The sequence below is a fragment of the Hipposideros armiger genome, unplaced genomic scaffold, assembly GCF_001890085.2.
Source record: "Hipposideros armiger isolate ML-2016 unplaced genomic scaffold, ASM189008v1 scaffold_454, whole genome shotgun sequence".
In the NCBI taxonomy this organism is placed as follows: domain Eukaryota; kingdom Metazoa; phylum Chordata; class Mammalia; order Chiroptera; family Hipposideridae; genus Hipposideros; species Hipposideros armiger.
Genome location: NW_017731804.1, coordinates 1,510,814 through 1,533,504, shown reverse-complemented (window position 1 = coordinate 1,533,504; position 22,691 = coordinate 1,510,814). Strand labels below are relative to the sequence as shown.

The window sequence follows — 22,691 nt, the reverse complement described above, 5'->3', positions numbered from 1 at the left end:
AATAGACCCAGGCAAACTCAGAAGTCTCACGTTTTCCTCTTTTCAACTTTAAAACTTGGGCATTCCTAGGAAGTGTGTGTTGTTCAGACACAGAGCCCTCCACTGGGAGACACTTGCAGGCCTCAGGCCCAGCGTGGAGGAAGGTGTGAGGAAGGGTGAACAAGTACATCTCGTCACGCAGGCCTCGTCGCTGTACCTTTTCTACTGTAATGATTAGGCCACAGGCTTCTGGTTCGGGTGTCCTTAGCTTCTAACATCCTGCATTTGAACCCATCTCAGAACCTTTCTCCTCATGAGATCAAGATCTTAGTCCAACCTTGTGAGACAGATGTGTGACCAACCCATTGTGGGTGTGTTTCGTGTCATGATTCATAGCATTTCCTGTGAAGTCACTGAAATCGGCTGTATCTCTATGTCTTCAGCTGGGAGGTGTGAACATACAGCCCAGTAGAACAAGTGAATGTGATTCCGAAATGGCTCTGCGGGGCCTTCAGGGCCTGCGTTTGCCTCCATTACTACCGGATGTCTGAACAAAACGTCTTCAGCGGCTCAGAGAGAAAAGGAAATGGGGAATGGCCGTTTGGACACACAGTTCGCAGGCCAGCTAAGCAGTGACACTGCGAAGTATTTGTGGTGTTCTCTCCCTCCGTGACCTGGACATCTGGCTGCAGCCCCGAGTACTGGCAGGTTCCCATCACACGTTTAGAGAGAATTCCTGATTCTTTGTTGTGGAAGTCTTCCTATGAGGATAGACTAATGAGAGCTCTTAAGCTCTAGAAAATAAAAACAGTATTATCTCAATATGTGTTCCTGAGTCCTACAGTTTAGACCTAGGCACCTCACAAAGGATGCCCCTTGAAATTAAAGGAAGGAGGGGTGGAGTTTTAGAATAAATAAATCAGCATTTTCCTTATCATGTGGTGCTCACACCGGGTGCTGCAGACCCCAGGTGTGGGCTGGTGTGTGTGCCGGTGATAGGAGCTGCTAACTAACACAGCGTGACCCTTGCGTGCTGTGGTCAGCTTTACAGATGGTGTGCATGGGCTGACAGAGGCAGGATTTTGACGGACTCATTCTCTTTTTTCAAATGTGCTCAATATCCCCTGAATAAATGTCCAGGGGTTTCTGGAGAGTAATTGTGAAACCTCAGGTATCTGACCCAGGAAATGCTGTGCAGGAAGGCTCCTTACCTTTGTGACAACAGCCATGTCAGGCTCCATGAAGGTGGTCACTGTGATGCCAGGTGTGGGACAAAGGAACAGGAAACCACGAGATCAGCGTCCTGGGGCCAAGAGCAGGGACATTCGTTGTTTCTCAGAATCCACGAGTCACTTTCTTTTCTGAATTGGCCAAACAACCAGGGTGGGCTCTGGAGGTAACAGTGACTTGGGCGAGCTACATTTGAAATAACAGGCTTTGTACCTAAGACAGGAGGTGCCTTTGCTTCCCCCCACCTGTCAACTCAGGAAACAGTCTAGGTACGACTGCCCAGGGGACAGCTCAGTGCGGCACGGTGCCCAGGGGACAGCTCAGTGCGGCACGGTGCCCAGGGGACGGCTCAGTGCGCGGACCTCACCCAAACCCCACAGACCAGCAGCATCGGGGTTCATCTGTTTGTGGACTGAGCTCGTCCAGGGTAGAACCCATGTCATATTTAACCCCTAGTGCAAATGTCGTGCCTGGTGGGCCCCGGAAGGTAGTAGATGCTTATAGATATCTCCTAGGTCAGCGGTTCTCAACCTGTGGGTCGCCACCCCTTTGGGGGTCGAACGACCCTTTCACAGGGGTCGCCTAAGACCATCGGGAAACAAAAAGATACTTACATTACGATTCATAACAGTAGCAAAATTACAGTTATAGAGTAGCAACGAAAATAATTTTATGGTTGGGGGTCACCACAACATGAGGAACTGTATTAAGGGGTCGCGGCATTAGGAAGGTTGAGAACCGCTGTCCTAGGTGATGGCAGTAGTGATACCGTGATGCCAGCGAAAGGTATAATATTATGAAGGATTTTTGGTGGTTTGGGGTCTCAGGTTAAAAAAAGAGAGATGGTAATTATTTTCCAAGCAATGAGGGAACTGGTGCTTTTCATGTTGATAATTCCGAGAGGAATGTAGGCAGCTCTTACTGCATTTAAGGGGCTGTCACGGACACTGGGACCCTCCCGCTTCCTGAAAGACTTTTCTCACTTTTCTCGCAGAACTGTGCTCCTCGCCTTTCCCTTCCCAGCGACTGTCACCCCCTCGGAGGAGCCTTCCCCAAACATGCCGCCGACCTCCTCAGTCACATCGTTCTGTTTGATTTTCTTTGAAAGACTTGTCACTGTTTGCATGTTATTGTTTACATGTTTATTGTCTCTTTCCCTGTCACTTGTAAGCTTAGTGAGAGGCTGGCCTTGTTCGTCTTACCCACTGCTGTACCCCCTCACTAGGCATGCGGCAGTCATTTAATAAATACATCATAGATAGACGGGGGGGTGGGGGGGTGGATAGCACTCCTGATAAGCTCTAAAGGGAAGGACTTTTCTAATCTACGAACCGTCTTTGCCAGCTTCATGGCATCTAATTAACACGGAAATCCCGCTCACAGTTCCGGGAGAGGGGATAAGAGTTTGTAATGAACAAGAAATGTCACTGTATTCCCCCTTTTGCTCCTTATTTCCCATAAATGTTGGAGGAAGTTAGTAGGATGCCTGGCGCTTATGACCCTTACACCCTAGTGAGACAGTCCCAGGTCCCAAAGCATCAGGGCCACTCTGCATGGGGTCAGCGTGAGCTGGTGCAAGGCCGCGAGTGAGACCTGTGGAGCTGCTGGGCCTGCCCTGCAGTGGGGACACCGGGCCCACTCACCTGCCCGCTTGCTCTAGGCATCAGCTTCCCAGCCACCAAGATTCGGATTGGTGCCTTGGCTCAAATGACAGATGGCCATCTACCGTGCAACTAACTTCAGGGGGAGTCAAAGCTTTCATCATCAACCCGAGACTGTCAGGTCTCCACTGTCAATACTGCATTGGGTGTTTGGGGAAGACAGCTGTTAGTGCACACAGCTGCGGGAGACACGAGGAGCAGGAGCAGGGGACATTAGCCTCGACCTTCATCCCCTGAGCCAGCCCTGGCCACCAAGTCTTATGGTCCTGTCCCCTCCATTCTCTTTGCATGTGTCCCTCCTGTGCGCTCCCTCATTTTTTCTCTCGATCTGGTTTCTGATAGGGCCCGTAAGGATGTTGTCTGGTGGCGTCAGGAAAGTGGACAGCATACAGTGTGCCTTAGGTCCGACTCTAGGCTTTAAGATACCACAGCTCAGGTGAAGAATTCTTTCTTTAGAAAGGTAAAGAAAATCCTCAAGTCAGCATTTCTTAATAAAACCGGACTGGCAGAGTGCTTGCTGTAGCACTGCTCATCCCCTGAGTCATTTTCACTCCGATGCTTTCCTCTCCGATGAGGGAAGGAAGGCGAAGAGCGAGAACAGGGCCCCTTGCACACCGGGTTCCAGCCTGCCCGGCGCTGCACCCTGCCCAGGGCCGCCACACTCCTGCCCCATTCCTGTAGAACCTCGTCACCTGGGAATTAGTGACCTAAGTAATTGCCACTGGGTTACATAATTTCTCTGCACTTTGTGCAGAGAACCAGCTCCAGGCAAAGCAGCTGGTGTGTTGGAGACACAAAGGAAGCTCCAAGTCAGGGACTGAAGGGTCCTTAGCTTCCTGCCTGGGGGCTGAGCCTCAGACTTCTGGTTAGAGACCTCCCAGGACCTGGGAAGGGTGTGGCCCTGCCCCTGCTCAGGGCCTGCCTGGGTTCCAGAGAAGAGACTGCAAGAGCGGACTGCCCCCCGCCCCCCAGCTCCCACGCGAGCTTTGCCGCTTCCGTGTGCTCCTGGTCCAGCCCTCGGCAAGTGGACAGAGTACATCACACACACAACATGTAGGAGTAGCGGTTATTTTAAAGAAGTTGAGCATAGCACGTGGAGAGTGTTGGAAATGGTGCTGACACAATAACCATTCCTGGGTTACCTTCGAAAGAGCCTGAGACTAGGCTGGTGGGCTATTATCACGTCTGTGCGTGGCCATATTTAAAACAGTGGTTGGACTGGGCTAGTGGCATCTGTGAGAGGTTGGCTGAGAGATGCATGGGAACCTTGTGGAGAGTGCGGAGGACTCTCACTGTCCCTCCAAGGCCAGATCACAGACGCTGTCTCCTCAGTCCAGAGGCCAGCATTTCCCAGCCACCCGAAAGGATGTGGGAACAAAAATTACAGGTGCATTCAGTTAATTATGTCCCTTACTTAATGTAATTGCAGCCTCAGACAGCCAGGTGGTCATTATTTTGATTGGGTCTAATTAGTCAGATGTGTTCACACGCAGCTGCGTGCAAGGTTCCAGGCAGGTTTAGAAAAGGCACGGTAGAGCAAGTCCAGTGGAAGCTTTTGAAAATGTGTCCCCAGATGCATAATGAGCTCTTAACACCTAGTGTTAATGACAGAAACACTTACAGTCTTGTGACAACAGTTTAAAGAGAAAAAGAATTGTCAGAGCCCCGTTTGTCCAGACAGAGGAAGACCACCGAACCTTCGGCGCTGGTTGGGAGAGGTTTCTGGTTTAGCCAGTGACCCGGCCGTCTCATTAAGCCAACAAAGCAATCCAGCCACCATTCTTGTGCATGGCATGTAAAATACTGTTTCCTTTCTTTCTTGTTCGTTAATAATGGAAATGAAGTTTAGTCTTCCTGCATTTTTATAACAAACTGATATTTGAGGCACCTCGAATTTGGGTACTTAGCATAGATAACTGTTCTTCAGGACACTTGTCAGACTTCCTGTTTAGAGAGAGAGTGTGCCAGCCCTCTGTACAATAGAAGCTTGGGACACTTTAGAAAGGGGGGCTGTCACCCCTGAAGAAGGCAGCACAGTGTCCCAAGCTCAGTAAGACTCAGATGGATGTCCTTAAGAGAGGCCTGCCCTAGAGGAAACTTCTGCGCGGTTCCCACCTGTACAGCACTTGGTCCTAGTCTCCTTCGACCCAGGTCTTTGGGGCTGGCTGCCCTCTAAGTGAGCCTGTAGGTCACGGCATTTTTACAGACCTCCGTTTTTCCAGCTGTGTGTCTTTGGGGTAACTGCAGCGTCATGTCTCCTTTGGGAGAAGCGGGGAGGAGGCCGGTGCCCTGTGCCGCGACCTGACTGACTGCTTTGTCTTTTTTAGGTGAGTTCTGGTTCTCCGACGGGTCCCTATCAGACAAGTCCAAGTGCACAGACCCTGGCCTGATGCCCCTCCCGGACGCGGGCACAGGCTTAGATTGGTCCCACCTTGTGGATGCCGCACGGGCGTTTGAAGGTAAAGACTTGCAGCCTTGGGGCCCCAAGCGGAAACCTAGGGAACACATCTGTTCTCAGGGTGTCTGGGTGAACGTTGGGGTGCTTTTCCACCTTTGAAGATGAAAATGAGATGGGCAGCCTTGAGCTGTGACTCAGGGTGCTTCCTTCAAGAGACTGTGTCTTTCAGTGAAATGGGCAAAGGATCCCAAACCTGAATTCCAGCTCAGGCACCAGCTGTGACCTGGGGCTAGTCACTTTTCCTCTTGGACCCCCATTTTCTTCCCTGAATTGTAGAGGTAAATATTCAGGGTGCAGATTATGTCTTTCCTCCCAGCGTAGTGAGGGGAGGTGGGAGGGGAACCCTCAGAGCTCGAAGCTGCCTGCCGTTGCAGGACGAGCCCAGAGCTGGGAGTCTGGTGATTTGGAGGGAATGCAGGTGGTGGCATCGTCTGCCCCTGCCCGTCTGGGCCTCACTGTCCTCCCTCTAACAGTGTGGTCGGTGAGGGTGGCTGGGCCGGCTGATCCCTAAGGGCCCTTCCAGCAGCCATGCAACACCCACCATTGTTTGTTTTTGGGATGCTAGAAGGTTGAAGCTGCTGCTCCTTTTTCTAGCTCGCAGGTAAAGGTGGGCAAACAAGGAACATGCTGGCTCTATTTGCATGCTCAGGACCTCACATGTGAGTAGATGCGCAGCCAGTGACCCGAAATGGTGACTTTTTGCCACCTACTATAATGACAGCTTCTGCTCCTGGGGTGACTGTACAACTGACAAAAGGAGGTGGGGTCATTTTACTAGGGCCGTGTGTGAGGGTCTCTTGTGCGTCCCCACAGAAGGGGCCACAGCCGCCTGGGCAGCCCTGCTCTCTCCCCCACCCTTTACTCCCCTTCCCAGTCTCTGGTCACTGGGCCCCCATCACCTGTGACTGCCAGGCTTCAGGAGATGCAATGGATTCTCCCGTGGGAGCAGCAGCTGTGCTTTGAGGTAAGGCTGCTGCAGAAGTGGGGAGGTGGCTGCAGTAACTGCCCATCCCCCACAAGCCTACCCTGCTGGAAGGGCCTTATGCTTGGGGCTGGAGGGGACTACTCTGCAGTTAATTCAGACATGAGGGACAGGTTAGAGGGAAGCTCTGTTAGGAGGACATCTCTGCAGAATGAATGGGCTCTTACTGTAGGGCCCCATAATAGAAGGCGAGAGACTGCTTTTGGGTTCGCTGCCTTACAAAATCCTTGCTCCCTGAGGAAGCTTCAGAATGCCCAGCGAAGTCGGTTATGTATTGGAAAAACCCCAGGCCCGCGGCACATTCTTTCCTGGCGCCCAGCACTGGCCTAGATGCGATGTGGCCCCGCCCTGAAGGGCAGGAATGTTGTCTGCACCTCCATCCAAAGCCACCCAGGCAGCAGGTAGCAACTGTCTCTGGCACATTCTTTCCACACTGTGTTCTCCTCCTGACCCCAGGAGAACGTAAAACGTCCGTTGGGTGCCCCCCAGTACCTAAGTGCTTGCATAGTACTTACCACGCTGAATCCTGCGTTCTTCACAGCCTGTCTCTTATTAGGTGAGGAGTTTCTCAAGGGAATGCTGCTTATTTTCTTTATCTTATCTTTGTCAAGCACATGGCCAGATAACCAACAGAAGGGCTGGTACAGAGGACTAGGTAGGTATTCAGTACAGGTGCTATGCAGCGTGAGCTATCGCTGCTCACAGCGTAGGTGTTAACCTCTGAGGTCCTTTTGCATTTGTGCTCATTTTTCAGGTTTAAAACAAGATTTATCACCTGATCTCTGTACCCACCCTCGTTTGTGTCTTTGTTTGGCTCCTTCCACCCCTTCAGCATAAAATTGCTGCTATGCAATGGATCTTTTCAGGGAGCTGGGGGGCGAATAGGAGGTTGAAAAAAATGGCACACGCAGCCGTGACTGAGTTATCAATCTGGGATTCTGGCTGTGATCGCCGCTCTACTGCTGGGACGTGGGCCTTGGACTAGTCACTTAACTACCCTGATGTACATACTTGCTGCCAACATTAAACACTCAGCAGGAGCCCTCTGAGGCACCTGCTTCATTGCACGCGGCTTCAGTCTTTTTGCCTATAACGTGAAGACCATTTCCAAAATGGCTGTATAGCCTCTTTCAGTCCTGAACCTCCAGCTCTGTTCATCAGAGGGTATTTCTGAGCTGAAGTTCTAGTATAGCTGGCAGTTAGCACCAGGGACACAGGAGAGAGAAGCATGAGGGGCTGACTCCTCTAGCCAGTGTCTCAGACACGTGGGCAGCTCAGCGAAACACGACTGGGGTGCTGTTTGCCAGGGCCGGTGGCCTGGTTACCTGACCTTCCAGAAGTTTCCAGACAATGCATACAGAAAATATAGAAAGAGTTAATGTTGTGTTGAAAAATTTCAGTAATTTTTCATGCTACTCTATAGAGTAGCTTAACACCTTGAGACAGCAGTCAGCTCAGGAAAATTCAGCTGAGAGTTTGCAGCTCCAGACCCCTGGCTTATCAGCATCAGCTCTACTCGGGCAGGGGTTGGTGTGGTGGGGACTGGGTGTGATCAGTCGCCTTAGCGCTTTCAGAAACATCTTCACCTAACTAACTAACCCCGTTGCCCTGCTGTTAACTTCATCTCTTTCTACAAGTCCTCAAAGCCATTTCTGATCTAGACTAAACATCATAAAGAAAAGATAGTCCAAGAAAACCCCCATGTGCCTGTTAAGGTGTCGCAAACTGAGAAAGGCACTTCAAGACACCTTACTAAGCCCAGACACCCTCTGGAATAACGCTGTGCCCATGCTTTGACAAAGTAGTTAGTACTTCTGAAAACAGGCGTAAAGGATGGACTGTATCTGCCTACTGGATTGAGATTCCATGGCCTCCATAAAGCCTGTGGTACACTTCGTCCGGGCAGGCGTGCCTCACCACCACCACCACCACTGAGCGACCTCATTTACGCTCCACGCTTTGGCTTCTCATGTATTCATCTGTCTAAGAGCTAAATTGACACTGGTCACATGAGTTTAAGAGCCAAGGTTTTGCTATGCCACTCAAGAAGAGAGCAAAGGCACCCAGTCATTCTGCCCCATGGTTGCTTAGCTCTGTTTAAACTCTGTTGGTGCAGAGAACATAATACGGACAGTATTCTTGGGGGTGAGAGCCTCAGGTATCCCGTGCATAGGCATCAAAGAGGACAGGCGTTCCGATACCTCATTTCTTAGCACAAGGTGGTGACAATCAGATTAAATAAGAAAAAGAAGAAAGCACAAACAAAAAACTTACCACTTGGAAAATATTAAATATTTCTCTAATAATTGTGCTAGGAGAAATTAAGGAACATAATAAGAGTACTTTTTCTTTTCTAGTGAGTGATAATGAAAAAGATGCTACCTATTAAAATCTTTGGACCGCAGCCAGAAAGTACTCCTTAAACAAAATGTATTGTTTCAGAAACATTTATTTAAATTTAAAAGAAACATGAAAATTAACCAACTTAACTGTACTTCTAAAAGATTCTACAAAAGCTGTGAAAGAAGACAAAGGAAAAAAAATCAAATAATATTTTTAAAAACTGGCAAGCTAGATTTTAGTGCAATTTATAAGTAAAAAAACGAATGATCAATTTTCTTTGCATATGGATAAACCAATATAAATTTGATCAAAAAATGAAAAGTACAAATGAATAATATTAGAAATCAGAAAGGACATTAGTATTAACTAATACATAAGAGAGATAAAGAAATTGCTGAGGAATGTATAGCAGCTACAATGTATAGAAATAAATCTGGTCATTAAGATAATTGGACACTTCCTGCAAGAAGTGGGGAAGGGAGCATAAAAAGCTACCAAAGGCTGACGCGTGGAGGGCACTGTCTGAGAATATCCCCAAGTCCCAATATCACCTGAAACTAAGTTTACAGCTAATTATCTTCAAAGTTTCAAAGAATAATGATGCCCTTGTACAAATTTTTCTTTAAATTCAGAAATAGCTTTATTGCATAATAGGATTCCTTCCTAATCTCTCTCTCTCTCTCTCTCTCTCTCTCTCTCTCTCTCTCTCTCTCTCNCACACACACACACACACACACACACACACACACACACACAGAGAAAAATCTTAAGACAATCTTGGTCATGAATATTGATGTGAGAAAACTTAGATGAAATTCAGTAGTACATTTAAAAGATCATTCATTGTTATTGGCAAGAGTTTAGCTGGTTTAATAAAAGAAAAACTTTTAATTATAAGTTACAGTAGATGAAGTAATTAAAAGTTATATCAATTTCACAAAAAGGGTATAGCTCATATAATTAGGACCTATTTCTAATAAAAATTAAGATCTGAGAGATACCTTCAAAGCCTAATGAAAAGTATCTACTTTATTCCGAATAGTTATATAACAGTTAATGGAAAAATGTTTATAAGCATATCCTTAAATCCAGAAACCAAACAAGGGTACCCTTTGAGACTACATTCTCTAATTTTGTACCGGAGTCCTTGACATTTAAACAAGGAATGCAAAGAAAAAAATAGAGTTTGGAGGTAAGTAAGTATTTATGGATATGCTTCTATATCTAGAAAATATGAACGATCAGAAGGAAATTATTAGAGATTATAAAGTAGGATACTTTAAAATATATTTTATATTTTTATAAGCATCATTTCAAGGCATTATTAATTTTTTCAGTTGTTTATTTCTGTATAACAAACCACCCCAAAGTTTATGGCTGAAAATCATAATGGTTTAGTAAGTCTCCTGATTCTGGAGTTCGCAGGGCCCGGCCGGTGGTTCCGCCTGATCGTATCAGCCAGGGTCACCCCTGCAGCTCAGGTCACTCCTGCAGCTCTTCCCGCTGGAGTCAGCAGGATCTGAGCACTCAGGCAGCTTCACTCACGTCTGTGTCTGGCTGGATTCCTGTCTCCAGCAGCGCAATTATGCTTCTTCTCATGCAACTTTAGGAATTAGGTGAACAAAGGCGGAAGTTCCATGATTTCTCAAGACCCAGGACATTCTTCTCCACCACATTGTGTTGGACAAAGCGGATCACGAGGCCAGCCTGGACTCCAGGGAGGGGCAAGTGCACACAGCCATCTCTCAGACAGTCTCCACTGTTAGTGTCATAAAGGACACCTGAGATGCACCAAGATCAAATTATGAATTCTTTGGGAATTAAGCCATCATTAGAATTATAATGAGAAAACGCAAAAGAACACTTTAGTAACTGAAACGCCCTAATGTATGTAAGGATAGCAGTGGATAGAAAGCTTACAGTAAAGAAGACAGTCCTTCCTGAATTAATTCATAGATTTCATACAATTTCAATTCAAATATCTAAAAGAACTTAATTGCATCCATTTGGAAATTAGATGAACAATGTTCAACAAAAGTCTATTATAAATCAATAATAATAATTAAAACAGCATAATGATGATTCAAACAATATAAATGAGTTCTTTTGAAGAAAAATAAAGAGCCCAGACCGAAATCTGAATATATTTAAGAATTCAATGGGAAGGAAATTTATGTAGTCTATTTGGATTTAGGAATTAGAAAAGTCACCTCAAGAAAAAGTAAAGAAAGGAAGATTACCATTTTGGAAGCACGGTAATGGTTTAATTATGGAGTAATGAGAACATACAAAGTGTTATACGACCAAATAAAACTATTTAAATATTGAGAACCTGATTATGAACCTGAAAGAGAACATTAAAATAAAAAGGGAAAAATAGGAATATGAAAAGATGTGTAGTAAATGTGACGGATAAAACCAGGATATCTCAAGTGAATGAAGGAACTTAACCAGCAAACGGCACCAAACCCGTGGTACACAGGTGGTCAAGACGTGTGGGTGCACCTTTCACAGAACGAGACTCACAAGCAAGTAAGTTCTTGTGAAACGTTCAACCACATGTGCAGATTTTAACGATAGTGAGTTACCAGCTCACCCCTTTTGAATATGAAAAATGATCCAACAGCTCTGGGAAGCTATGAAGAATACAGCTGGTATCATCATAAAGATTATAAAATGATTCATCTTTTTGTTCCCACAATATGACAACTCGCAGCTAGAGCCAAAAAATGTACCCGCCCTTTGACAAGAAATCTAATTCCCAAAAACTTGCTTACTGGAAATTATGCAAAAGAAGAGAAAAGCATTCACTAGAGAAATACTATGCAGCATTATTAAAAAATTAATAAGTGAGTAGATAGATAACCAAACTCTACCCAAAAATCTAACATAAAAAAATTGAGACCTCCTTCAGGGGTCCCTGAGGGAGAAGGTAAGTCAAGTGCACGATGCTCTCCTCATCGGAGCCCTGCTCCCGGCCCCCATTTCCTGAGTGTGAGAACCAGCGGAGTCACAGGTCAGGTTTGTTTTATCGTGTGCTGTTCTTTTATCTGCTGGGGCAAGAGGTGACCTTTGCACATCAGAACTCCTAAATAAACATGAGGTCTGCGTAATGCCTACGATCGTCACTTTGCCACCTTGTAGCATTCGTCACTTCCTCTGTCGTGTAGAATGAAGGAAGGTGTAGGTGTACCAGGATCGCATACACTCAGTTCCCTCCCCCTGAAGTGGGGTTGGGAACAAACACACCACAGAAGTGTCTGTGGGTCCCACAGTGAGGCGGGAGGGAAGCACAGTCTCTTGAAAAGTCCTAGGATCTAAAGGAGTTCTCATTCAGCAAAATAGCAGAAGTAGGCAGTTGGCATCTCTTGAAAGAGCATTTGTTAAATGGACAATGTTTTGAGTAAAAACAGGCTTAACAGGTTGATTTACAAACTAGTGATCGGACACTGGATTTCAACGCCCCACACGCCATAGAAGGCCTTCCCGCCACTCTGGGTGTCAGCTCTCTCCCGTTGGGAGCATTAATGCCACCTTCCCAGTGGCATGTGGATGTGTGTGAGCTCATGAGTGAGTCGGTGGGCCAGACATGCAGGCAGCAACTCATTACCAGGCACCACGAGGGGAACGAAATATTCCACATAAGTGTATTTTCTGAAAAAACAGAAGTTTATGCTTTAAATTTGTGTTCTGTATACCCTCAGTTTCTTAAACAGAGCATAATCATACATTTTTATGATGAGAACTATTTCAGTTCTGAAGCTTCACCTTAAAGTTAATAAAGTTGTTAAAGTTACTAATAACTACTGATAAGGTTTGTGTGTGTGTGTGTGTGTGTGTGTGTGTGTGTGTGTGTATTGTGTGTATACAAGCAGAAAAAAAATGTAACACTGTATAACTCCTAGGACAACATAATTAATTAAAAAATAGAAACGAAAAATGCCGGCTACTAAGATGAAAAATGCAAAGTTAATATAGTAAACGGACTTAAATTATCTCAAAAGTAAGGAAATTGTTTCAGGTCAAGAATAACGGTTATATGTTGAATGAAGAATAATCCCAGAACTTTCTGTGTTCTTTACTCATGAGGGAGGCAGATTCTGGACCGTTACCTTTCTGTGTTCATCAGAGGGCTGCAAAAGACCCAAACCAAAGCATTTTACATTTAAAGAGCAGTGTAGCCTTTTTTTCTTTCTTTCCTGATACTCACGTAAGTCAGCTTTCTATAATTTGATAGGCACAGTTGTCAGTCAGACCTTTAATTTCCTAAAGGTACTTACAAAGCCCCAGCATTTCTTTAATGTGTAGTTGTGGCAAAGACACATCGGAACAGCTTTGTTTGTGGACATAGGTTTAGTCTGGCGTTGCCTCATCCTGCATGACCTGGCGCGTGTGTTCTCCTGTCCCGTGCCCTGGGCAGACAGGACTAGCTGCTCAGATGCTCAGCCGCCGGATCCAGGCCTCGGCTGGCGCCCCTGCAGCCTGGCTGGGTCGTGGCAGCTCTGCCAGCAGCTGTTTCTCCGTCTTCGCTCTGGGTGGATGTGGGGTAGCCTGCTGGCTGCTCATCTTTTTAGTGCTAAGTGTTGTCACATAAGAAGGTGGCATTGAAACAAGGTTTTTAGAAAGTATTATTTAAAGGGATTGATTGTTTCCCATGCAAACCATGTCTGGTCCCCCATCCCCTTAGCCAACTGACTTGCACAGGGAAGAACAAGGATCTCTGTGGAGTGTGGGAGCTGTTTCTGTGAGGTTCATACACCCACACCTGTCTTTTCTTACAGCAGTGCCTGTGTCTTTGGTTTCATGTCAGTAATGACTTGGTTACTGAGTATTTATCATCACAGAACTAAGCTGGGGGGGAATAAAGCCTGCACTGGAAAGGGCCACCAAGATGGGCCATGTCACAGGCAGTGTAGTGTAGTTGGAATCAGGCCATGGTTTGCATTTTTACATCCCAGCTTTTCAGATGCAAAGTGAAGCCCTCTTTGTGAAATTACATTACATTGCATGGGCTTCCAATCAGTAGGGCCTGTTTCTCCCTGAGGAATGTTTGAATGACTGCCAGTAGCAAGTTCTGTTTATGTCAAATATGTGGATATTTTATGAATTAAGGTAAAAATAGATGAAGCAAGCTAAGACGTTTTCATCCATATATTTACACTGTTAATTGAGACCATTAGACTCAAATATATTAGAAAGATAGAAACTAGTTGAATTATCACTGGGTTGCATAAAATATGGATGAGTCAGTGGAACGCTTTTAAAAAGTAAGAAAAACTCTTGACATTCCTTTTTTTGTCAGAAGTTAAACTCACAGTGGAATAAAAATACATCGGCTGTTGGGGTGTGTCTGTGTGTGTGTCTGTGTGTGATGTGTCCCCTTACTTGGGGCTGTCAGAGCAGAGGCAACCCAGACCCTCCCCACCTCACCCACAGCCGGGATGCCCCCATCATCCCTGCCCCCACCTCTGCCAGTCACATTCTATCACATATAGGAGGCAGTGCCCACTTTATGCTGTTAACCTTAATTACTAATTATTTCCTCATATGCAGAAACCAAGCTGGGAACATGATAGTCCCTCAGGGATGTCTAGTTACAGAATGTTTGTCATCTTGTAGAAGATTTGAAGTGTGAAGAAGGACATTCTTAAAGCTTAACAGACATGTTAGTGGAAGGACATCGCGTGCCTGTCACGATATGACAGAGAAAACGCATGGCCGGAGAACGTCTGTACCATCCATCACTCCCTGTACTCTCAGCACAGCGCCCAGGAGGCACGGCCTCCGATGGCCTTTCCAGCCCGGTGCCCCTGGAATTCCAGCCCAATTTCCCTCCTGTGCCCCTGGCAGCCTCCACCATCACCATCCTTTCTAATTAACGGGAAGTGGGTGACCCTCTGTAAACCAGACAAGCAGGTAGCCTCGTTAGGAGGCACGCCCAGCAGCCAGAGGGAGACAGTGGGATAAATTAAGAACAGAGCCCCCCTGATGCGGACCCCAGTGCAATTTCTCAGCCATTAATCAAATGGTATGAAAAAGACATCACAGCACTAATACACCTGCTGTATACCTCGGATTCCAACTGTAGGCGTGTCCGCGTGCTCAGGCACCAGGGGTGGGGGGGGCGGGGGCCTGTGTAATTAATACAGTCCTCACTCTCGCCCCCACCTCATCAAAACAGGACTTTTTCCTGCATGCCAGTCAGCATTTCTGGAGCAGAACAGGGCCAATCTTGTGCCAATGCAGAATATTATATTCCCTTTCCTGCCCAGCTCTCGAATCATTGATTGTGGAGGTCCTGGTGCCCAGAACAGAAGTGGCCCCATGCTCAGATAAAGCAGGGCAGTCACACTGCTCGTGGTTCCTGTATGCCCCTCAGACCATCCTCTACGGGTTTCTAGTGAGATTACAGAGCTAATCTGTCACCACCACTATCTTTCTGTTCATGGAGTGGGTCATTTAAGCACACCCACACTGGTCACGTGGTCTTACTGTTGGATTGGCATGTGTGTGGCATGCACTTACCTTTGTTATAAACGACCACACGTGACATGTGTGATCTAACCACAGTGTTTGGCATTGCCTCATATTGGCTCTCAGGCGCCTCGGTTTAGCAGAACATGTACACACATGCGCAGACACGCACGCACATGTGGACACAAGCTACACTTCACAAGAACCCCATTATTAGAGCCTTGGGTGAGCCCCAGAGGCTCTCAAGTGCACAAAGATACAACTGTTCATAGGAAAATTCTAAATCTTATTTCAGGTCTTGACTCAGATGAAGAACTGGGGCTGCTCTGCCACCACGCGTCCTATCTAGGTGATTGTTGGGGCCGATCGTGGGCTCTTGATAGTCTGTAACCTTTTCTATTTCATGTGTCTGCACGTCTGCATGGTTTCTCGAGCTCGGAGGGTTGGGCACGCCCAGGGGAGATGTGTCCTGGCCATTGCGTCTCAAGGATGCTCTCTGGGTTTGGGAAGAGCTTGAGAGGCTGTCCCCTTGGTCCTGTAGGTCAGCCATGTCACTGTCCAGCGCTGTGACCTCATGCACCATTAGCAGCTTTGGCATTTGTTGGGACGTGGGGAGAAGAAAGCAAATTGGCTCCAGCAAATCCTGTATCTGCTAATTGTCCCCGTGGCTGCGATGTGCGTGTGCCATACAGCCCAGGACAGCCAATCTGAATGCTTTCTGACTGTCAGCAGCTTGCCTGAGTTTGTTTTCCTTTGTTTTGTTTTAAATGGGGCAATAACCAATTTGGGGGCGGGCAAGGCTTTATTTCATTACTAAATTCGTTTCCACGAAGAACTATTGCCTTGACGCGGTTACGAAATCCTTCTTCTGTGTGTCTCCCTCCGCAGACCAGAGAGTGGCCTCCTTCTGCACCCTGACAGACGTGCAGCACCGACAGGGCTTGGAAGGGGCCCAGGAGCTGCCACTGTGTGTCGATCCAGGCAGTGACAAAGATTTCCTGGACACAGCTGGGTATGTGAACCCCTGCCTTCTCTGCTGTCCCAGGCGCCAGAGACTAACAGGTCAGCTGACCCCAGGCAGCCAGGAGACCACTGCCAGGTGCACCCTCCCCCAGTCCTCCAGGACCCAGAGAAGGGACTGAGTGGGACTGACCCACTCCTGTCCTGCTGGGTGGGCGGCACTTAGCTGCTCTGCCCTGTGGGTGGGTCTTGCCTGCGGGACGTGGCCCCTGCCCACGGAGGTGAGGCTCACTGGGGTCGTGTCTGCTGCCCGATTACTATGACAGCACCCATCAGCCTGCCCCCTGCCAGGCCAAGTGTGCTGACCTGCCAGGGCCACGTTTCCTCCCGGAACCCTGGTCCTCACCCCAGCCTCACACCGTTCACTGAAGTGTGTGGAGAACGAGCTATCTCTTTCCTGTGTTCTCGACGTGCTCATCACCCGTATTATACAGTCTGTACCTGTGCCATCCGTTCCTAATTCCAACTTCTCTATGAACTTGAGTTACATTAACTTGCACAGTCACCTTGGTAATGACAGGGAGAAACATTGGGGAAATTGAATCTGTATTTTGCTTCCCACCTTCATTCGTATCTACCTAGTCCCGGTTAGCCACACTCACTGAAGTCATCCACCTTTTGTTTTCTTACCAACGTACATGCCGAGAGAGCTGCCGAATCCTTGTTTTAAAGCAACAGACCTCCAGGAGGGCTCTTCCACCAAATCAGCAATCTGTCCACTCCAGATTGGACGTAATAGTAGCCATTTCCTTGCTGGGCTCTAAGCACATGAAATAAACTTCTGAGTAAAAGTTTTACCAGCAAAAGCTCTGAATGAAATGCCTCGGTGCCGTGTACTGGCGTCTTCCTAACCGTCCCGATTCGCAGGGAGCGGCCGCCATCGACGCTGACTGGTAAAGTCAACCAGCTGGAGCTGATCCTTCGGCAGCTGCAGACTGACCTTCGGAAGGTAAAGAGTCCACTTACCTGAAATCTGTTACCAGATCTCTTTCTCTTACACAGTCAACCCCTTCTAACTACTAGAAATAAAAATGAGGTGACTCAGGGAAGATACCTGCTCTACTCAGCACCCAATAATAAATGAAAAGTCTCCTGAGGTTGAATTCTGTTTTCTGGTCCACAGCTAAGAGATTTCATGGTAGGGGGAACACAGGATCCCAATAGATGTGACTAAATGTGGTGAGCTCCCTGCGCGGCCAGTCTTCACAGAGAGGCAGACTCGCACAGCAGGCTAGCCGGTTTGGGTTCTGTGGGTTATCAGTCACACTCACGCTGTGAGCTGACCTAAGAGGAGTTAGCTGCTCCCAGAAAGCCTGGTCTCCCCAAGCTGCTGTGTCCCCACCAAGTCCGCCTCGTGACTCTTGGGACTTCTCATCTACACATCAGTGTGTGTCTGTGGTCAGTCCTCAAAAGAAAGTCAAGAATTCATGTGCTGGGCGTTTGTGTCTTCAGCGCTGTGCCGGATGGCGTCGTGCTGTCCCAGGAACCGGTGTGGAGCGCAGCAGCTGGGGGTGATGGGCGGTGGGGAGGTGTCACGGGAGGGTTTTCTTACTGTCGTGGTTTTGTCTGTTGAATGGGAGAAATTGCAGTGGGTGTGACTGCTGATGTAAATGACCTAAGTCAGGAAGGAAAGAATGGTGAGGCTGAAGCAAGAGGGTCATGCCTGACCCGCGCACAGGGAGGGAGCTGGCCTCGGACCAGGGTACAGACAGTTCCTGAGTCGGTACCAGAGCAGAGCGCATGTGTGTGCCTGTGTGTGTGCATGTGCATGTGTGTGCATGTGTCTACATGTGTGTGTGTGTGCATGTGCGTGAGTGTACGTGTGCCTGTGCATGAATGTGTGCCTGTGTGTGTGCACCTGTGTGTATGTGAATGTGTGTATGCCTGTGTGTGTGCGTGTGCCTGTGTGTATATGTGCACACGCCTCTGTGTGTGTGTCTGTGGTTGTGCGTGCGTGTACCTGTGTGTGTGTGTACACACGTGCACCCATGCCTACATACATACACACACACATAGTCCAGACAGAGATCAGTTGACAGAGTCCTCCACCTGTTGTTTCTTTCTTCCGCCATGAGCTGGAGTGAGTGGTGGGAAGGAGTGTGAGAGGGGTAAGCGCAGAGGACAAGGTGTAGATAGAGGCTAAATGAACTGGGTATGTTTGGTAGGCTTGCCAAGTGAGGCTGAAGGTACATCTGAATTTGCAGCCTATAGTAAAGTGATATCTTTCGGTGGAGTTGTGTTTTCTCCAGCTCAGATGAACAACTGTCCTAGCTGGTCTGGGAGAGAGGTGAGGTTTCAGAGCTGGAACCTGGAAAGCCCAGGCCAGCTGGGGCAGCTGGCCACCCTGCCTCCAGCTGCAGCTGTAAATTGGTTGGAGAGTTGAAGTTAACCAATGTTAGAGTTTAGACAGGAAATTAAGACAAGGAGTGAGAGAGAAGGACCCTGGGGTGTGTATAGGATGTGATTAAACTGAGGGACCCAATGTCTAATATTGTCACTGCATGCGGTGTTGAAGGACAGTGAAAATAAGGTAAGTTTGGTGGATTAGACAATTATTGGATTATTGGAGGAGTGGATATTGGAGAAATTATTTTTTTTAAAGAGGTGGTGGTTAGTTAGTGGGAGCTTGAAGCATTTAGGAAGTTAACCTGTTATTCATAATACCAAGGTACAGGTCATGGCCATGGGAGTGGAGGATACGGGGGGGCTGGGTTTCAGCATCAGAAAGAGGAAGTGATAGACAGGATTGGGGGAGATCATAGAGAGGAAGTGATAGAGAGACTGGATTTGGCGGAACATCTGTGGATTTGGGGTCATCAACAAACATGATGGGGGTGAGGAGAGAAAACGTGAACCACATTCTAGAACCTCGCATGAATGACAGGACATGCAGTAGATCATTGCAATGGGGGCAGGTATGATAGCCTAATGTCATGCTTCTCAGGGGAGCTGGAAGTTTAGGGAAGGGCAGCGAGGGCCGAGATGGTTCACTGCCCAACCCGCAGGCCTGTGCTCTCCAGGCTATGCGACACCGACCTGCGAAGTGGTCTCTTCGGGAGAACAGGAGTCGTGTACAGCATGAAGATGAAGGCACTTTTAAGAAAGAGGCTGAAAGTTGAGGCTTCAATGACAGGGGTACAAGTTCCATGGTCACAATAAAGGATGGCGAGGGGTCTTAGAGAGGCGGGCAGCAGAGTCTCAGCAGGGATGGAGACGTGTCCCGTGTCCTGTTGGGAAGGGGAGTCCCCATGATGGGGCTCACATAGGAGTTTGAGCCTCTTGTAGTGACTGAGGGAAGTCCGGACATGGAGTGGACTGAGACTGGTCTTACGGGGAAGTCAGGTCCAACTCGCAGACTGGTGTCTGTTAGCCGAGTGGTGAGGCAGGTGGGCCTGGGAAAGGGCCAGGAAATAGAAGTGAACCTCGAGGGTGGTGCCAGACCTGCCAAGGGTGGGAAGGGTTCCCTGAGGAGGCCACGGCCGCTGGCTGCCCCACAGCCGTCTGACACTGTGCCGCCGCGGCATCTGCCGGGTGCAGCAGTCACGTTAGATCTCATTAAAAAGTACCAGCTGGTATGATCTGACAGTGGCCCTGTCTCTGTTTCGGGCAGGACACCCCTTTCAGCATTTGGAGCTGATACATGTGTTGTACGCTTTTCCTTACTGTGCGTTGCAAACTCCAGACATGATTCTTCTGAAAAAGCTTGATTGTTTTGACATAGTTCTGAATGGCGACCTTTGAAGGTCATTGTGGAAATACACTAACAGGAAAGCTTTCGGGCAGAATGAAAGGCCTTACTAGAAACACACGTAGGACCAACAGCTACGTGAACTCCCATTTTGGTCGAGTTAGGAAGTTCGCCCACAGCTGCGCGTGTTTCCAGGGCACTGCTTTTAGCTCCTCACTGCACTGTCCCTTTTCTAGATGATAATTTCGGCCGTGACTAATAACCTTGCTATATAACAGCTGCCTTGATTGCCGCTGGGAGCAAAGCGGGATGAGCGCAAGGAGTGTGTTGAGTTGTTCACCCTTCCCTTTGTTTTTGGCGGAAACCACAAGTAGGCAAGTCACCTGTCAGGAACTCAAATCCTGTCTCCCCTCAAAAAATAAATCAGTAAAAACCAAGGGTCAGGCCTCATGCTGAGCTTAGGAGGGAGCGTGTGGGGCCACAGTGACAGTGTGTGTGCCTTCCCCAGGAGAAGCAGGACAAGGCGGCCCTGCAGGCAGAGGTGTGTCACCTGCGACAGCACAACCAGCGTCTGCAGGAGGAGTCGCGGGCGGCATCGGCGCAGCTGCGCAGGTTCACGGAGTGGTTCTTCAGCACCATCGACAAGAAGCCGTAGCCCGTGTCCCCCGCCCGCGCGGACCGGGAGGCGCCTGGAGGCCCAGGAGCCATGAATGTGCGTGTGACTGTGCTTTCGGCCAGGCCCAGTGTCTGTGCTGTCCCACCCTGTCCAGCACCATCGCCCCGCAGGAGGGAGCATAATGCTTTCTCGGCGGCCGGCCTGTGACAGCGAGAGGACGCCAACGTGGAGATGAATGTAACTCCGTGTGGAGATTAATGTAACGCTGGCGTCAGTTTCGACCTTCCCTTTGGACTCTAGGAAACGGTGCTCTGGCGTGGGCTTACCTCAGGCGGGAAGGCAGTCGGGTTTCTGTCCTATGTATCAGGTGACCTGTAGAGATGTTAAAGCAATTTCCCATAGTTTGGGCTTTAGTATTGTAAAATAAACACAAAAACAAGTAATCAGACATATACTTTAATGTTAAAGGTGCTCTATTTTTTTGGATGTACAGTAGTTTCCTCTCCATGGCCACATTATCATAGCAATAAGAGGGGGTGTCGCCAATAGTCGGGAGAGCCGTGTCGGGGACGCTCAGAAGCACTGACGTGCTTAACACTCATTCAAATGCAGTAACTTTAGAGACTTATTTATTTGCAGGAGCAAATGGTGCCTGAATATTAACAGTGTTCCGATTTTTTTTTTTAAAGATACATATGCCTTGTAAATGGCTCAATAGGAGTCACTTCAACCTTAGCTCACTTTTGTATAGTTAACGCTGTGCTGAAAGAAACGTAAACCTGCTTATCACTCGAACTCTCTCCTGTATGCTGTGAGCCCACGGGTCAAGTGTACAATGCCAAATTATCTTGTACAGAGGCTTTGATGAAGTGTCTTGTATTTAACACCCTTATTTAAGCTTATTTAACCTGAAATTGTTAACTTTATAAATGATGGTTTGGCCTGCACCCTGAGGAGGGAGGTGTAGGTGGCCCCGAGCTCAGAGGAGGCTGGGCTTTGCCCGGATGACACGAGGACCAGGGCGGGAACTCTGACAACGGATGCTGCTAGTGACAAGTTGTTTGTATTGCTTTACCATTTTTAACTGTTCGATTTGAGATGAACGTACACTTTGCTTTTTTAATAAATGTTTAAAAGAGTCCACATACATAATGGTGTTGTCAGGTGAATATAGATTTCTATGATCTACTATGTCAACAATCTGAGTGTATGTGAATTTATTTCGGGTCATTTAGGTTCTTTACCGACACTGCTTGGCCTCCTTACAGAATCCCCGCCTGACTTCAAGTAAAGGAGTAACTAGTACCCTGTTTTTCCAAAAATAAGACCTAGCCAGAAAATAAGCCTTATCGTGATTTTAGGTGCCAAAATATGGCACCTTGGCATACTGAATATTTTAAGCTGAAGGAGTTTATGTAAAAGTCACCCTTCTCCCGGAAACACGTCATAAAACCCTCATGTGAGGGGTGTGTGCCCTCCATATCCTGGAGGAATCATGCTATGGCTTATTCTTCGGCTAGGTCTTATTTTGGGGGAAACACGGTATTTATGAATAGCTGCTATGTGCCTGACACTCACTCCCCTCTGCGCTTTACACCCGTCTCATGTAACCCTAACCATATCCTTACTGGATAGTTGGGAGGGGTCCTGTTTTACAGCTCAGTAACCGGGCTCAAGGTCAGGGATTTACCTAAGGTTGCCTTCTGTTTTTTTTAATCAGCATCGTATTCAACAAAGAATTTAGTGTTGCCTACAAGAAAATACATACAATAAAACAGTAGGAATTTGAAAAATCACCAGGGAGGGGTACACTGTAAATTTGAATCACATGTAAGACAAAGAAGAACGTGGGCCCAGGTGGGACAAGAACCACAATAAGATGCAACGTTCTCACCCTCCTGAGAACAGAAACCGTATCAAGAATCAGAGGAAGCGAAGCAATTCTAGAGTTGAGCCTAAAAGGGACTCCCCTCATGGACTTCACACAGGAGGTCCTAAAACATCCTTTACGTTCCTGCAGGAGACGCCACCCCGGCTTCACAGGGCGGGGGCTTGAAGCCGCTCTCTGCAGATCCAGGCTCACGCCTACCATGTGCTCAGTAAATGCAGGTTCTCGGGCCAGGGGGCAAAAGCTGCGTCCCTGCCCCTCCCTCTCTTCCATGTCACTGTGACTGAGGAGCCAGCAGCAACAGGGACCAACCTGTCAACCTGTCTTCATGGAGCCTGCGATCCAACATGGG

At 47.8% G+C, this 22,691-nt stretch overlaps 1 protein-coding gene across 1 annotated transcript in view; it reads left to right on the top strand.

Annotated features, from left to right (window-relative positions):
• Window positions 1-21,637, top strand: part of SIPA1L2 (signal induced proliferation associated 1 like 2) — a 94,586-nt gene extending 72,949 nt beyond the window's left edge. The window contains exons 17-21 of the mRNA XM_019665836.1: window positions 5,198-5,329; window positions 15,423-15,476; window positions 16,016-16,139; window positions 17,015-17,096; window positions 20,344-21,637. Of these exons, the coding sequence (XP_019521381.1) occupies window positions 5,198-5,329; window positions 15,423-15,476; window positions 16,016-16,139; window positions 17,015-17,096; window positions 20,344-20,490 (539 nt within the window). The 3' untranslated portion in view covers window positions 20,491-21,637. The remainder of the gene's footprint in view (window positions 1-5,197; window positions 5,330-15,422; window positions 15,477-16,015; window positions 16,140-17,014; window positions 17,097-20,343) is intronic.
• The last annotated feature ends 1,054 nt before the right edge of the window (window positions 21,638-22,691 follow it).